The 18,675-nt window shown below is 44.0% G+C and overlaps 1 protein-coding gene across 2 annotated transcripts in view; it reads right to left on the bottom strand.

Annotated features, from left to right (window-relative positions):
• Positions 1–18,675, bottom strand: part of LOC119794254 (E3 ubiquitin-protein ligase HECW1) — a 103,075-nt gene that overhangs the window by 64,430 nt on the left and 19,970 nt on the right. For both annotated transcript variants that reach the window (XM_038301715.1, XM_038301716.1), the window contains exons 2-4: positions 13,634–13,955; positions 13,453–13,560; positions 12,406–12,500 (exon numbers count right to left, since the gene is read on the bottom strand). In XM_038301715.1, the coding sequence (XP_038157643.1) occupies positions 12,406–12,500; positions 13,453–13,560; positions 13,634–13,955 (525 nt within the window). The remainder of the gene's footprint in view (positions 1–12,405; positions 12,501–13,452; positions 13,561–13,633; positions 13,956–18,675) is intronic.

The following is an 18,675-nucleotide window of genomic DNA, read 5'->3' as shown; positions in this document are numbered from 1 at the left end:
TGACATTGACTCTTCAGCGGCGGGAATGACATCATTAAATACTGCTTTGTTGGGCAGCGCATGGCTTTCTCAACATCAGGTAATAATTCCAAAAAAAGAAAATTAAAAACAATCCTTTGGACTTTATTTTCAAGTATGAAGACGTTTGCTTCCTATCCAGGAAGCGTTTTCAATTCAAATACCGGGAATAGCATTAATAGAGTGGAGGAACTCGTCTATTCAGCCAGGCCAACAACCCCCTTTAACGACCGACCAATCAGACACTTATTGGATGGGTATGGGGTATGACAGTCTAAGGCCCCGTCCACACGAAGTCAAAACGAACACGAGACGCTAATATTTTCCAGAACGTTTGTCGTAAAGACGGAGACGTAAAATAAATGTAATCGTCCACACGAATGCATGAAAACGCTAAAAAATGTATGCCAGGCCTGTAAGTGGCGCTGTGGTGCCAAAGCAAAAATAGGCGACGAAATGTTGGGCATGCGCACTAATATTTATACATGGTTGCCCTGCGGGTCCATTTTCGTGGTCCAGTCAAATTCAGGTGCTGATCTATGTCGTCGATATTGCTCTGTTCTTCCTGGAGATATTCCAGAAGAAGAAGATTCTGTTGTGAGCCCGACAGCAGGGTGAGTAGCATGAGCAGCAACCATTCAACACAGTACGGCACCATTGTTGTTGTGATACTGTGTCGCGCGTGCGTGTTTAGAGGCGACGCTATGACGCATGCGTGTAAGAAAAAAAAATGCGGTTAGAGCTTAAAGATGGAAATTCGAAAACGGCGTTTCAAAATCTTCCCACTCTGAAGGCTAAATAAAAAAAAGATCGTTTACAGACCCCCGAAACGCCGGCTTCGTGTGGATGAGAGGCTGTGTTTGGTGAAAAATTTGTGCGTTTAGGCCAGGGTTCGGCTTCGTGTGGACGGGGCCTAACAAAAGAAGCCAAATGACCCCCATTCCAAATGGGTGGACCCCTTTGTTTGTTCCAATTTGCATGTTTTCTAAACAAAAACAAGGGTTTTTTTGGGCTACGACATAAAGCCTGGAACTCATTGCTATTTCTGATATTTGAATTGAAAAAGCTTCCTGGATGGGAAGCGAAACAACTTCAAACTTGGAAACAAAGTCCAGTGAATTATTTTAAATTTTTAGTTTTGGAATGACTATTGACCTGGATGACTGAGAACCTTCACCATCAGGTATAAAAGAATAAAAATAGGAACAACGTGTCTGGTTAATTACATTCAGGGTCCTGTAATACTATGATAGATCCAAAAATCTCATTATAAAAGTATAGACACATCAGCATATATGGAGGGTTATTAGAAGAGACAACGTTAAATAAACTATGAAAAAACATAAAAAATATGACAGGAAACACATACATATACCATGAAATAATTAAATGGAAATGGACCATGAGATATCCTGTTAAATAACTAAATGTACTATATATTTATTTACAGTTATTAGGTGAACAATTCCAGCCTCTTTGATCTTTAAGATGTTAGTGAAGAACATCAGTGGGCGGGTCTAACTTGGCTCCTGCTTAGATTTTTGGCAGCTCCCTTTAGGCTACGCCACAGCTGGCTTTTTAGGGGACATAACTTCCTCAGTTAACAGTAAGCTTAATAGATAGAATTCAGACTAAAACAGAGGTTTTAATTATTTCATGATGATGAAACTAATAAATTACAAAATATATATTTATTCATTTCATATCCATTCATTCCAAATGGGCACAAGGCCTAACACCCTACCTGTGAAGCAGTGAATGTCACAGGCAGCTCCAGCTGCTTTAAATGCTTTTATATTTTCAGGATAAAGCTCAAAACTATCCATGTAACCCTTTAGTCACATTGTTTTTTTCTTTGATATCAGCGCTATAAAATCTGTAGAGAACTGCTGAGCTAACTGGGAGAGGCTTTGAGCACCACAGATTTCACGACGTGACAGTGGCGTTACTTTTTAAGGTGTAAATGTTGTAAAATGATCTAAAGTACCTGTAAGGCCAGCAACTATGTCGATCTGTAGGGGAAATTTAAGCTTTGCTTGTGACTAAGAGTTCTTAATTATTCAGGAGCAGATCTAAGACCATGTCAGCACATTAGAGAAATCACAGCAAACAGCTCCATAGAAAATTAGCTATTTTGCTAAAAGAAAGTAAAAAGTATATATATATATATATATATATATATATATATATATGAGGACATATCTTAATCCGGTTTTAAGTTTATATTGAACCACTTCTCTTTATAGTACTGGTAGCAATGCAGTGCATTGCTATGCTTCATGATAGATGGAGTTGAGAATTTGTAAAGAAGAAAACGTAGCCATTCTCTGTGAGCCAGCATCGTGTTTATGCTAACTCATTTTTTTTTTTTTTGCTCTGCAGAGCTCTAAGGTTTTGTTTACCATTTCTTTGTCATGATTCTTGACTCTAGTGCTGGTTTGATTTATGGTTCAACATGCCTGTAAGCTCTGCCCTGTTTCCGATCAGCCTCCATCTGATTCACCTGACTATATAACCAGCTCTCAGATCTGTCTCTAGTGCCAGATTATTAACAGCCATCGGTGATTTTAATCCACCGAGGTGATGATGGCCCCTTCGCTGGTCCCCTACAATTCCTTTTTATACACCAATCTTTGTACTGAAATATGGTGGAGAAGCATCAATTCAATTCAATTTATTTTATAGTGCCAAATTACAACACATGTCATCTCAAGGCCCTTACCATTTACTAGATCATACAGTTAAATTGATTCAAAGTTTTCTATCTAAGGAAAACCAGTTGATGCATCGACTCATTGACTCGAAGGCCATCCCTCAAACTAAGCCTGCTTGTAACAACAGTGGAGAGGAAAAACTCCCTTTTAACAGGAAGAAACCTCCAGCAGAACCATCAGTTCCCTGCAGGGATTAAAGCAAAAAAAAATCCTGAACCTGAACTTTTTCAACAAAGGCAAGAAACTGGCTATATGTATATATATATATATATATATACACTATATTGCCAAAAGTATTTGCTCACCTGCCTTGACTCACATATGAGCTTAAGTGACATCCCGTTCCTAATCCATAGGGTTCAATATGACGTCGGTCCACCCTTTGCAGCTAGAACAGCTTCAACTCTTCTGGGAAGGCTGTCCACAAGGTTTAGGAGTGTGTTTATGGGAATTTTTGACCATTCTTCCAGAAGCGCATTTGTGAGGTCGCACACTGATGTTGGACGAGAAGGCCTGGCTCTCAGTCTCCGCTCTAATTCATCCCAAAGGTGTTCTATCGGGTTGAGGTCAGGACTCTGTGCAGGCCAGTCAAGTTCATCCACACCAGACTCTGTCATCCATGTCTTTATGGACCTTGCTTTGTGCACTGGTGCACAGTCATGTTGGAAGAGGAAGGGGCCAGCTCCAAACTGTTCCCACAAAGTTGGGAGCATGGAATTGTCCAAAATGTCTTGGTATGCTGAAGCATTCAGAGTTCCTTTCACTGGAACTAAGGGGCCAAGCCCAGCTCCTGAAAAACAACCCCACACCATAATCCCCCCTCCAACAAACTTTACACTTGGCACAATGCAGTCAGACAAGTACCGTTCTCCTGGCAACCGCCAAACCCAGACCCGTCCATCAGATTGCCAGATGGAGAAGCGCGATTCGTCACTCCAGAGAACGCGTCTCCACTGCTCTAGAGTCCAGTGGCGGCGTGCTTTACACCACCGCATCCGACGCTTTGCATTGCACTTGGTGATGTATGGCTTGGATGAAGCTGCTCGACCATGGAAACCCATTCCATGAAGCTCTCTGCGCACTGTTCTTGAGCTAATCTGAAGGCCACATGAAGTTTGGAGGTCTGTAGTGATTGACTCTGCAGAAAGTTGGCGACCTCTTCGCACTATGCGCGTCAGCATCCGCTGACCCCGCTCCGTCAGTTTACGTGGCCTACCACTTCGTGGCTGAGTTGCTGTCGTTCCCAAACACTTCCATTTTCTTATAATACAGCTGACAGTTGACTGTGGAATATTTAGGAGCGAGGAAATTTCACGACTGGATTTGTTGCACAGGTGGCATCCTATCACAGTTCCACGCTGGAATTCACTGAGCTCCTGAGAGCGACCCATTCTTTCACAAATGTTTGTAAAAACAGTCTGCATGCCTAGGTGCTTGAATTTATACACCTGTGGCCATGGAAGTGATTGGAACACCTGATTCCAATAATTTGGATGGGTGAGCAAATACTTTTGGCAATATAGTGTATATATATATATATATATATACACTATATTGCCAAAAGTATTTGCTCACCCATCCAAATTATTGGAATCAGGTGTTCCAATCACTTCCATGGCCACAGGTGTATAAATTCAAGCACCTAGGCATGCAGACTGTTTTTACAAACATTTGTGAAAGAATGGGTCGCTCTCAGGAGCTCAGTGAATTCCAGCGTGGAACTGTGATAGGATGCCACCTGTGCAACAAATCCAGTCGTGAAATTTCCTCGCTCCTAAATATTCCACAGTCAACTGTCAGCTGTATTATAAGAAAATGGAAGTGTTTGGGAACGACAGCAACTCAGCCACGAAGTGGTAGGCCACGTAAACTGACGGAGCGGGGTCAGCGGATGCTGACGCGCATAGTGCGAAGAGGTCGCCAACTTTCTGCAGAGTCAATCACTACAGACCTCCAAACTTCATGTGGCCTTCAGATTAGCTCAAGAACAGTGCGCAGAGAGCTTCATGGAATGGGTTTCCATGGTCGAGCAGCTGCATCCAAGCCATACATCACCAAGTGCAATGCAAAGCGTCGGATGCGGTGGTGTAAAGCACGCCGCCACTGGACTCTAGAGCAGTGGAGACGCGTTCTCTGGAGTGACGAATCGCGCTTCTCCATCTGGCAATCTGATGGACGGGTCTGGGTTTGGCGGTTGCCAGGAGAACGGTACTTGTCTGACTGCATTGTGCCAAGTGTAAAGTTTGTTGGAGGGGGGATTATGGTGTGGGGTTGTTTTTCAGGAGATGGGCTTGGCCCCTTAGTTCCAGTGAAAGGAACTCTGAATGCTTCAGCATCCCAAGACATTTTGGACAATTCCATGCTCCCAACTTTGTGGGAACAGTTTGGAGCTGGCCCCTTCCTCTTCCAACATGACTGTGCACCAGTGCACAAAGCAAGGTCCATAAAGACATGGATGACAGAGTCTGGTGTGGATGAACTTGACTGGCCTGCACAGAGTCCTGACCTCAACCCGATAGAACACCTTTGGGATGAATTAGAGCGGAGACTGAGAGCCAGGCCTTCTCGTCCAACATCAGTGTGCAACCTCACAAATGCGCTTCTGGAAGAATGGTCAAAAATTCCCATAAACACACTCCTAAACCTTGTGGACAGCCTTCCCAGAAGAGTTGAAGCTGTTCTAGCTGCAAAGGGCGGACCGACGTCATATTGAACCCTATGGATTAGGAACGGGATGTCACTTAAGCTCATATGTGAGTCAAGGCAGGTGAGCAAATACTTTTGGCAATATAGTGTATATATATATATATATATATATATATATACGTCGAGAGGAGCCAGTTGAGGTGGCTTGGGCATCTGTTTAGGATGCCTCCTGGACGCCTCCCTGGTGAGGTGTTCCGGGCACGTCCCACCGGGGGGAAGACCCAGGACACGCTGGAGAGACTATATTTCTCGGCTGGCCTGGGAACGCCTTGGGGTTCCTCCTGAAGAGCTGGAAGAAGTGGCTGGGGAGAGGGAAGTCTGGGCCTCCCTTCTTAAGCTGCTGCCCCCGCGACCCGACCCCGGATAAGCGGAGGAAGATGGATGGATGGATGGATGGATGGATATATATATATATATATATATATATATATATATATATATATATATGTGTGTACATATATATATATATATATATATATACCGTAAATTCTCTAATATTGGCCTGTATTCCAATAGCGGCCGGGACTCTAACATTGGCCGGTCTCGCTGTCAGAGGAGGTAAATAATGGCCGGTCTCTAATACAGGCCGGGGCTATAAACGTTTTTTCTGGGCATACCTCAACATTATACTTGTGGTAGTAAGTAACATACAAGTACCACAGCCCTGCGCAGCTGGACGACAGGCCCTGACTGCTGCCCGTCTGCGCGAGGAAGAGAACAGACACGCAGCAGAACAGGAGGAGCGCGAGTGATGAGGAGATTAAAGGGAGAGATGAAGAGGAGGAGAAAAACTGAGGAGGAGAATTAAACAGAATTGGAGGATTTTTTTTTTTTTTTACTTCAAACCAAGCGAGACATGGTAACTGTACTTTTTCAATAAATGAACCTAGTGTTTTATAGGTTCAAATAGACACAAAATCTCATTTTTATTCATTCCACTGGTAGTCTGTTTTGCTCAAATAGCAATAGAGGCCTGTCTCAAATTCTGGCCTCTATCCAATAAAGGCCTGGACCGCGATGCACTTGAGTGAAATAAAGGCCCGGGCCTATATTAGAGAATTTACGGTATGCATATGTATGTATACATTAATATAAATCCAGATAATATCAGAGGGGGGGTGTCTGAATCATTTGAGGGAGGCGTTGTAGAGATTGATGACCACAGGCAGGAATGATTTCCTGTGGCACTCTGTGGTGCATCTGTGTAAAAGGAGTCTTCTTCTGCTGAAGGAGCTCGTCTGCTGGACCAGTGTATCATAGAGGATGTGAGTCATTGTCTAAGATGGACTGAAGCCTGGACAGCATCCTCCTCTCTGCCACGGTGGTCAGGATGTCCAGCTGCTCCCCCACAACATCACCGGCCCTCCTGATCAGTTTGTTCAGTCTGTTGTTGTCAGAGACCCTCAGCCCACTGCCCCAGCATGTGACAGCAAAGAAGAGCGTGCTAGCAACAACTGACTCATAAAACATCCTCAGCATTGCCCCACAGATGTTAAAGAACCTCAGCCTCCTCAGGAAAAACAGTCAGCCCCTTTTGTAGACCGCCTCGGTGTTTCTAGTCCAGTCCAACTTATTGTTAAAGTACTCTCCCAGGAACTTATACTCCTCCACAGTGTCAACAGGAACACCCTGGTTGGAAACAGGGGTCACAGGTGTTTTTGTCCTCCTCGGATCCACTATTAGCTTAGTGCAACAGTCGAAGTCCAAGGTGAAAAGGGTGAAGAGGAAGGGGGAGAGGACAGTCCCCTGAGGGGCCCCGGTGTTGCTGACCACCCTGTCAGACACACAGTTCTGCAGGCGTACATACTGTGGTCTGCCCGTCAGGTAATCAACAATCCAGGACATGATGGGGGCCTCCACCTGTAGAGCCGGGTGGATGGTGTTGAACGCACTGGAGACATCAAAGAACATGATTCTCACAGTGCTCGCTAGCTTGTCCAGATGATTGTAGACTCTGTTAAACAGGAAGATGATGTTGTCCTCAACTCCCCCTTTTTCCTGGCTCAAGACCATGGTCTCTGACTTGGAAGCTCATCCCAGCCGAAGCTCATCACGGCCTTTCACACTCAGCTGTAGTTCAGATCCCCTCCACAACTCCCTTCCACCGCCTAGAAATACTGTTATGAACAGAATCGGTCACAAAGGTCAACCTTGCCGGAGTCGAACGCTCAGTGGAAAGAAGTCCAACTAACTGCCGGGAATGTGGACCAGGCTCTGACACCGGTCGTACAGAGACCTAATAGCATTAAGGGCCCAGTACTCTATACTCCTGTAGTACCCCCCAAAGGACCCCCTGCAGACATGGTCAAATGCCTTCTTCAATCCACAAAACACATATAGACTGGTTGGGCAAACTCCCATACACCTTCCAGGATCCTGCTTAAGGTGTAGAGCTTATCCAATGTTCCACGGCCAGGACAATAACCACACTGCTCCTCCTGAATCTGAGATGCGACAGACCCTCCTTTCCAGAATTGACCTTATCAGGGAGGCCTTAAGGCGTGATTCCTCTGTAGTTGGAACACAACCTCCAGTCCCCCTTTTTAAATAGGTGAACCACCACCCCAGCCTGCCATTCCAGGGGAACTGCCCCCAATGTCCATGCAATGTTGCACAGTCGCATTAACCAACACAGCCCCACAACATCCAGAGCCTTAAATTACTGAGGGTGAATCTCCTTCACCCTGGGGCCCTGCTACCAAGGAGGACCAGAGATGGGAGATCCCAAAGCCCCAAGGTTCTGCTTCCTCAATGGAGGACGTGTTGGAGGGATTAAGGAGGACTGCAAAGTACTCCGTCCACTGACACAAGACATCCCGAGTCGAGGTCAGCAGCACAACACCCCCACCATAAATAGTGTTGGTACTACACTGCTTCCCCCTATAGAGAAGCCAGATTTTGGACCAGAATCGCTGTTTAAATTGTTTAAAATAATATAATTGCATTACAGTGGTTCTATTCTTTTATTAAATTTTTATTTATTTAAAGGAGATTATATCCTACTTAGGGCTGCAACTAATATTTTGGTAATTAATTAATCTGTCGATTATATTTTGGACTATTCCATTCATAATCGATTGCCAAAGGTTCCTTAAAGATTTTTATTAAATTAAACCAGGCGAAGCTAAAACTTTTCAACTTGAGGAATTCTTGATAGAGCAGATTGACAAACAAAAAGGTTTTATCTTAAGTGTAAAATGTTTATATATTTCTAATAATATTGGTATAGCTACTGCTCTAAGTGGGTCGCTCTGTCTCCTAAAGCCATGTTTTAGAGTATCTTAGAATATTTTAGAGGGGTATGAGGAGAAAATCGATTTGGCGATATATTGTGATTTTTGGCTGCCCAGTATAATATTGATCGTTCAGTTCTTTTTTCCTGCTACACAAAGGTAGGCAGCAGCTTCACAAAGCCATGATGGCAATTGTTTTACACACAATTAGTAGGCAGTTCTTCATATATACACACACACGTCAATTTCAAACAGATGGTATCGGTATGGTATCGGTATCGGCCAATCCTGAACAGCTGGGTATCGGGTATTGGTATCGGGGCCAAAAATTCGGCGCAACACTAATTTCAACCTAACATAGAGGGGAAATGGGCACTTCCTGCAACCGTCACTCTGGCAGATAGCACTGTGGAGCCATTTTTGCTGTGCGGCGCGGCACCATATTTGTACTTTAGGCAGTCACAGTGGAAGGTGTGGACTGACTCAAACCCAAACAACATGGATACCAAAATGATCAATATCCTCTTATAAACATATGCAGCATTAGCTTTCTTATCTATGAATACATTTTTGATAGCTAGAAAAAATATCACAATATATAGTGATATGGCAATATTTTGATATCGTGTTGTGACCCAAGTATAGCGACGTGTATCATATCGCAAAACCTGTGCCAATACTCACCCCTACTATGTATTCCAGTTATCCAGTATGCAGTTAATAAATTAGTTGATATTTCAACAATCAATTAATCCCATTAATTGTTTCAGTCCTAATTCTATTTTATTATATATAATTAGTTGCAGTTGGGTTTTCTTCGTAAACGGTTAAAGTTTGTAGGAGGGGGGACAGGTACTACAATAGCAGGAAAACTTGTAAACTAAAGAGATGCAAAGCAACAAAAATTTGGTAACCGCTGACTTAATGAATGGCTCAATTCAGCCTCTAGAATAACATCAGATCGGCAGACCCTCTCGACCTGATGTCACTGATTAAAACAGAAACAGAAGAGTCTGATCTCCAAAGTAGTCTCTAAGTTGCAAACACACAATAACTGCATGAGGACCTTTAGAAAAAAAAGAGATTCAAAATTAATTTTTTACTAATTGGAAAATTGAAGAGAACTAATGAATTGTCACAAATGGTTGAGATAAGCAGATTCAACATCAAATAAAATGCCCTGCCTTCCCCCAGGCAGGGCATAATAGAAGCTAACCGCAGGCCCAGTTCCATCCAAACTATTGGAAGTTTTTTGATGAAGGACACCTCATCCTCACTAAGGCTAGTCGTTCTGCATTAGACACCCTGCAACCTAAGACCAGATTAAAGCAGGAGCACATGAGCCGCAAAGAGTCCGTCCCTCTAAGCAGAGTCAGCTCTAAGGTAGAGCATCCCTAAAGCCGCTGCAGGAACATTCAGGATATAACTGAGAAGACGTGGGGAACACACTGTGAAGCTTTACCCGTGTTATCCCGCTGAGCCTCGTCCTCCGGCCTCTCCTCCTCCCAGGCTGACTGGGAAATAGCAGTCCTAGCTGGAGACACATGCTATCCATCACACCCACTCAAAGAGCACTGGTCCTTCTGTGGCTGTAGCTCTGCTCCTCCTCTGCTGAGGACCAGACATCACTGTCCACCCCTGGCCTCCAAAAGCTTACATTGGAGGGACTGAGTGCTGCGTTCTGTGCTTGCTCGCGCCCTGTATATTCCTGCATCCTCTCGCCAGGGTTATTTATATTCCTCCATACCCGGGAAGAAAGTGCAGATCAGGTTCTGGTCCCATCAGCATTTTCCATAGGCCCACGGCAGCACAATGCAAGGGGCCACCATGGAAATTCAATCAGCAGCTAAACATCCCCTCAATGACTCCAATGCTTCCAAAGGACAACAGGACAACAATAGTTTACTGTAAAAATAACTCAAATCAACCAGTTGCTCTTTATCCCCTTTTAGTGAAATTATTTGGAATAAAAATCCTGAAATACACAGTTATTACAGGTATTTGTGTATATTACTGTTGTATTAATGTTTAAAAACACTTTGGTAAGATTCAAGAATAAAATTGTGAAAGTTGCTGTTTAAGAACAACCTCAGTGAATAAAAGTGATTTTAATGAATACAAAAAAATATTATGACGGATAAAATCTTAGGGTTCAGTACAGAAAACCATACTGTACAAACCCCAGCCCCCACACCCCAACCCCACCCCACCAGAGTTGTGCATGAATGCATTCAATGAACGGAGTTCACTGAATTTGTTTATAGTTTTAATAAACTGTGAATTGGTTGGATCAGATTTGAAGTAATGAACATGTACGAGAGCGACTCTGAGAAGAATGAGCAACACACACACACACACACACACAGCTCACGTTTGTGTTTTTTAATCCATAACAACACTTTACATTAAATAACTTCAGCATTGACGGTTCTTATAACGGCAAACAGTCTGACAGAGCAGCATGTCTGCTGCTAGTACTAGTCTGAGCGATTCAGACTCATCTGCTGGTATTTGTGATGCAGGTTCTGCACAGCACTTGGCAGAGTTTGATCAACTAGCAAAGAAAGAATCGGACAGAAAAGAAAGTCATGTTTTTGTGCAAACTCTCCCAAGTGGAACTTAATAAAGAAGTCCGTATATCAGCCACGTCCACTTCAAATTTTAGGAGACACATCAAGTTAAAGGTACACCATGTAACTTTAACAACTAGTTATGCTGCTATAGGCTTACACTGCTGGAGTACATAGGGACCCCTTTTTCATCATTCTGCTTCATTCTACCTCTATTCTCATAGAGAAGCATAAACTGGCCTTAAGAGTATGCTTAAAACATTCCTTTAATGATAAAGCTTATAGTTAGAGTGGCTCAGCTTACCCTGAGCTATCTCTATAGTTCTGCTGCTATAGGCTTAGACTGCTGGAGGACATAGGGATCCCTTTTTCATCATTCTGATTCATTCTATCTCTATTCTCCTACTCTGCAGAATCTGTTAGTTCAATCTCTAACGTTCTGCTCTCTCTGCTTTCTCTCATAGTAGCTTCATCTGGTCTGTTCCTGTTATGCTGTGACTCCATCCTGGAGAGAAATATTTGCTGTGCTGCTGCCATCAACACCGTTGTTTATAGATGTTGGAGATCAGCTTATTTTCCAATGTAGTCCTGTTTCTCTGACTGTGACTAACTGGATGTGCTCTCTTCATCCTCTGCTTCTGTCTCCTTGGAACACAGTTGGCCTCAGCAGATGGCCACTCACACTGTCTGTCTCAAGTCTGCTCTGATGCATGCTGGGTAAAGAGAGAGGTGTGAGAACAACATCAGGGGACTTTGTCCGTTCTCTGTCTTGTGTTCTTGTGAATTGAAACAGTGGTAGGGCTGAGGCTGATGACGGTTCACGAGCAAATGAGAACGCACAGATACACAGATTGAGAAACGTCCTGAATCACACAGACGAGTGCTAGCAGTAGACATGCTGGTCTGTCATGCTGTTTGTTCAATTGATAAGTATCCTTATCAATTGAATGCCAACGTGAGCTGTGTGTGTCGCTCATTTTTCTAAGAGTGAACGCCACTCTTGCTCACGTTCATTAGTTCAAAACTGTTCCATTCAGTTCATGGTTCACTAAAAATATGAACTGATTCGGGGAACACTGTTTATTGAATTGGTTCATGCACAACACTCTTGCCAGAGGACATGTTAGGGGATCATTAAGTGAAATGAAGTGAACTAAGACTCACAGCTGGGCAACCCTTCTTGATGGTGACACTGGGTGTATTGGCCCTCAGAGCTCCACTGACACCATGGTAGTACCTGAAGCAGACCTGAGTCTCAGCTGGGGAAAAAAGACATAAGTCAGAAGTGATCTCTTGTCAATATTTTCTGTACCTACATGTCACAGTATGTGACAAAGGTTCCTGTGTGTGACAAGTCTGAAAACATTTCTAAAATGTTCCATCATAACCTTATAGGGATTGCTTCTAGTATGATAAAAACAAAATCATACATGACAAAATGCAATGTTTACACTACTGCAATGCCATAAAAGTGAGTAATAACATTTCATTACTCGTTTACACACTGTGTAAAGATGGGACAGGTCAGATCTGTTGGAGGACCGATTAAGGGCGCAGTAAAGCTCCATGCCTCACCTTTAATAGGTCACTCAGTGAAATACTTTGAAAATCAACATTTCAATCTTATTGTGTTAGTGGAATCCAGGACAAGACCTTATTACCTTTATAACATAACAAAATATGGATATTTTTATGGCAAATTTAATGTCTAAGTAATAACAACAATTGCCAACCTGCACGAATATATTAAGGCAAAAGGGCTTCTCTACGAACTCATGAAAACTCTCTGAGAGTGAAAGAAACATATTTATTTGTTGGTCCAACATAACCTTAGAGGCACTAATGCTGATATTGGCACTTACATTTTTTAGTTTATAAACCTAAATATAATTGTTAACTAGGCTTATTAACTATTTAACTTGACTTTTTATCTTTAAGTAAGGGCGACTGTTGGTGCCAACGTACGGTAGCCTGGCTTCTGTCAGTGTGCCCCAGGGCAGCTGTGGCTACAATGCAGGTGGCCACTGAATGTAATAGAAATCACTATATTAGTAGAGGCCATTTACTATTTTACCATACATAGACCGAAAGGTTTGGACTAATTGAACGCATTAAGGTCCCTGAACCCTTATTAGATACCTGCCATCTAATGTTTTCAGATAACAAGTTAAATATTTCTCTGCTGGTCTTTTCTGTTTTTCAGATACTCACAGCTTCTAAAGTTGGAGTTGGAGTCGATCTTCCAGACTATTTGTCCCTTCTGAGATCCACTGATGCCTCGGTTTTTGTAATCAAGAAAGTTCTCAGAAAGAGTCTCGTCTAGAATAAGAGATAAGATTAGAGTCCTAACATGATAGATATTTGTAAATGCATTCAGATGTGTCCAACTTACCCAGTAGATACATTCCAATCCAGTCTCCTGCGTCCACTTCCTCCTTGATGTCCCATGTGACCACCAAATCTTCAGACTGGCCGATGGTGTAGTGGGCAGAGCTAACGGTTAGCGTGGAGCGGGCGTCAGGAGAGACCAGGTCGGTGTCACTGGTGGAGCGCTGCAGTCCCACCACGAAGGCCTCCTGGTTTAGACCGTTGACCGCGTAGGTGTCTGGACCGCAGCTGTGACGCGCCGCCCCCTTGCAGCGCTGGCGGGACTGGCCACTGCGGGTAGGGGAGGCCATGGCAGACAGGCTCAAGAGCCGGTTCTGGTACAGGTTCTACATCAAAAACAAAGCAGTACATGTAGTGGTTGGATCATTTGCTGGTTTCACTGTGTTTGTTGTCTAACTGAGCAGCTGGAAACAGTATTAATAGTCTTTAGATTTGATCACTCTTTGACAAAATGTAAAGGTCTGTGTGTGTTTGGGTTTCTAGTTAATTAAGCAATGGGCCAAGTTTTAACCACTGTTTACGAATAAAAATCTGAATTATGTGGAAAACTATTTTTTCAGTGCCGATGAAAACATGGATTAAAGCACAGTGTGGCTTCAGAAGAAGAACAACTTCTTTAAACTCCGTAGATTTTAGTCCAAGAGGGAGGAGAAACCAGAAGAGACCCAGAACTCTCTGGGGGGCTTTCTAGAGGACAACCGGGTGTAGCAAATGAGCGGATGTTCTCACTACAGTAGTAGGCATTCAAAATTTCCCCACTTTCCTTGATGGGCCCTTGGCTGGTCCTCTACAGTTAATTTTTATACATCAATCTTTGTACTAAAATATGGTGGAGAAGCACCAATTGTATTCAGTTTATTTCTATAGCGGCAATTCACAACACATGTCATCTGAAGGCCATTCACTAGATCATACAGTCAAATTGATTAAATTTTCTATCTAAGGAAAACCAGTTGATTGCATCGACTCATTGACTCGAAGGCAATCCCTCACACTAAGCATGCTTGTAACAATAGTGGAGAGGAAAAACTCCCTTTTAACAGGAACAAACCTCCAGCAGAACCATCAGTTCCCTGCAGGGATTAAAGCAAAAGTAATCCTGAGCCTGAACTTTTTTGACAAAGGCAAGAAACTAACTCGCTACATATATATATATATATATATATATATATATATATATATATATATATATATATATATATATATATATATATATATATATATATATATATATATAACTCAGTGTTCTAACATCCGCAAACGGCAGCTCCTATCACAACTAGAAATTGACGAGGTACAACTGACATGCTGCAGCAAGGGGGAGTCAGGACAACAGGTCAGTAGGGAAATATCATCAACCCAACACAAAGAGACTGGGTCCCCAGCCCCAACAACAAGGCCACTAAACGTAAGGGCAGCTGACCTGCGACAGCAGATCATAACGAAACCGGATCCCCTAGTACGACGACCAAGACTGCCAAGGCTAAGTGACAGAGTACCCTCTGAAAGTCTTCTAGAAGATGTAAATGCAGCACTACATACTATCCCTACTAAAGATATAACTGAGACCAATGAGCTGACCTACGCCACAGCTACAGTGATCCTAGAGATGCTTGGCTATAAGATAAACACCACAGGCCACAAAGCAGAGCCCCCATGGAGAAGAAGGCTGGAAGCCAAGATCAAGGCAACACGAAGAGAGGTTAGTCAGCTCTCAGACCTGCAGAAAGGTGTAGGGAAGAGGTTACCTAAGTACAACAAGCTGTCGATTCCTGAGGCTCTAGAAACTGCCAAACAAAGACTCGCCGCCCTGGCCACCCGCCTAAAGAGATACAAGGGAGAAGCAGAAGCCAGGAGAATAAACCAGGTGTTCTCCACCAACCCATCCAAAGTGTACTCACAGTGGCAGGGTAATTCAAGATCAGATCCACCCAGGGCTGAGACTGAACAGTACTGGAGAAACATATGGGAGAAGGAGGCATCCCACAACACCAATGCTCAGTGGCTGGAAGATCTAAGAACAGATCACAGCAATCTCCCAGAACAAGAACCAGCAACCGTTACAACGGCAGATGTCCAAGAAAGAGCGGCAGGTATGAAGAGCTGGACAGCACCAGGCCCTGACATGATCCACACCTACTGGCTGAAAAAACTAACCGCACTTCATGCACGCCTCACAGCACAAATGAACCAACTGCTGATGGATGGGACCCACCCAGAATGGTTAACCCAAGGACAGACAATCCTGATCATGAAGGATCCGCAGAAGGGAACAACCCCATCCAACTACCGGCCAATAACTTGCCTATGTACAACATGGAAGCTCCTGTCAGCCATCATAGCGGCTAAGATGAATAGGCACATGGCTCAATACATGCACCCTTCCCAGAAGGGAATAGGCAGCAACACCAGAGGAGCCAAACACAAGCTACTAGTGGATAGAGCAGTCACCCGAGACTGTAAGACCAGGCAGACAAATCTGTGCACTGCCTGGATTGACTATAAGAAAGCCTATGACTCATTGCCACATACATGGATACTGGAATGCCTGGAAATGTACAAGATCAACAGGACTCTAATAGCCTTCATCAAGAACTCAATGAAGCTGTGGAAAACAAGTCTGGAAGCCAATGCAAAGCCAATAGCACAAGTCACCATCAAGTGCGGCATATACCAGGGCGATGCACTATCCCCGCTGCTGTTCTGCATAGGCCTGAACCCCCTCAGCCAGATCATCACAAAGACTGGCTACGGATACCAATTCCGAAGCGGAACAATCATCAGTCACCTCCTCTACATGGATGACATCAAGCTGTATGCCAGGAGTGAGCGAGACATCGACTCACTGATCCACACTACCAGGATCTACAGCAGCGACATTGTGATGTCATTCGGACTGGACAAGTGCGGTCGGTCTCAAATGGTCTCAAAGAGAGGGAAGATGATCAGAACCGAGGGGGTTGAACTACCAGAAGGCCACATAACAGATGTTCAGGACAGCTACAAATACCTTGGGGTGCCACAGGCTAACGGAAACCATGAGGAGATAGCAAGAAAGACTGCCACAGCTAAATACCTACAAAGAGTAAGGCAGGTCCTGAAAAGTCAGCTGAATGGGAAAAACAAGATCCAAGCGATCAACACATATGCCCTACCAGTCATCAGATACCCCGCTGGTATAATAAACTGGCCAAAGGAGGAGATAGAGGCTACTGACATCAAGACGAGAAAGCTCCTCACAATGCATGGAGGGTTCCACCCCAAATCCAGCACTCTGAGACTGTACACCAAACGTAGCGAGGGAGGCCGAGGGCTAGTGAGTGTCAAGACCACTGTCCAGGCCCCCAAAGACAAATGGCTCGGTGAGTACCTCAGGCAGGAGAAAACCGAAAGTGAGGACAAGAAAGAGGAAGGAGAACCATCATAGAGGGACAAGCCGCTGCACGGCGTATACCACAGACAAATAGAAGAAGTGGCTGATATCAAAAAATCCTACCAGTGGCTGGAAAAGGCTGGACTGAAGGACAGCACAGAGGCACTAATCATAGCAGCACAAGAACAGGCACTCAGTACAAGATCAATAGAGGCCAGGGTCTACCACACCAGGCAGGACCCCCGATGCAGACTGTGCAAAGATGCCTCTGAAACAATACAGCACATAACAGCGGGGTGTAAAATGCAGGCAGGAAGTGCATACATGGAACGCCACAACCAGGTAGCTGTCATAGTGTACAGGAACATCTGCCATGAGTATGGGCTGGAAGTCCCAAGGTCAAAATGGAAGACACCTCCTAAGGTAGTTGAGAATGACCGAGCTAAGATCCTATGGGACTTCAAGATCCAGACTGACAAACGGGTGATGGCTAACCAACCAGACATCGTGTTGATCGACAAACAGCAGAAGAAGGCAGTAGTGATAGATGTGGCAATCCCAAGCGACAGCAACATCAAGAAGAAAGAACACGAGAAGCTTGAGAAATACCAAGGGCTGAAGGAGGAGCTAGAAAAGATGTGGAAAGTAAGAGCAGCAGTGGTGCCAGTGGTAATTGGAGCACTGGGGGCTGTGACCCCCAAACTGGGAGAGTGGCTAGAGCAGATTCCAGGTAAAACATCAGAGGTCTCTGTCCAGAAGAGCGCAGTCCTAGGAACAGCTAAGATACTGCGCAGAACCCTCAAACTCCCAGGCCTCTGGTAGAGGACCCGAGCTTGAGGATGACACATACCACCCCACGAGGGGTGAGAAAACAGTAGTTTTTTATATATATATATATATATATATATATATATATATATATATATATATATATATATATATATATATATATATATAAATTAATCAACGGTTTAATCAATTTGTATAATTGTTAGTTGCAGCACTAATCTATAAATTTTCTGATAGGTGCCGATAAAGCAAATGATTGCTTTCATCGGGACAGCTGGAGTTCTCTCTCCTGATATTAGAGGGTGGTCTGATTTTCCAGCATTCACAATCAGCCACTTAGCTGATAGCTCATGGTACACGCCGCTATGCGTCAAACTGGAACAGCAGCTCTGTCTCAAAATCACATAGAGAGATTTTATCTTCAATAAAAGCTTTTTGAGTTCATACACCACATCAAGTTAATGTGGTGATAAACTATCTACAGCACCTGGGAGACAGACATTCAAGAAGAAGAAACACCTGCATAAACCAACAGAAACCGTCCAGGCACAAAGGGAGCATAATGGCATGCAGCGAGCATGCAGGCTGTGCAGCGAGCATTCAGGTAGTGCAGCGAGCATTTAGGCCGTGCAGCGAGCATTCAGGCAGTGCAGCAAGCATGCAGCCAGTGCAGCGAGCATTCAGGCAGTGCAGCAAGCCTGCAGGCGTGCAGCGAGCATGCAGCCAGTGCAGCAAGCCTGCAGGCGTGCAGCGAGCATGCAGGCGTGCAGTGAGCATGCAGGCGTGCAGCGAGCATGCAGGCGTGCAGCGAGCATGCTGTATTCAAAATCAATCAACTACGACTGGGTTATTAATTGCATCAACACCTTTGTTTATTTATGTTG

This window comes from Cyprinodon tularosa, unplaced genomic scaffold (genome assembly GCF_016077235.1).
Source record: "Cyprinodon tularosa strain WSP-4 unplaced genomic scaffold, ASM1607723v1 ctg472, whole genome shotgun sequence".
Lineage (NCBI taxonomy): Eukaryota > Metazoa > Chordata > Actinopteri > Cyprinodontiformes > Cyprinodontidae > Cyprinodon > Cyprinodon tularosa.
Note: the sequence above shows the minus strand (reverse complement) of the source record. Positions and strands in the feature narration are given on the sequence as shown.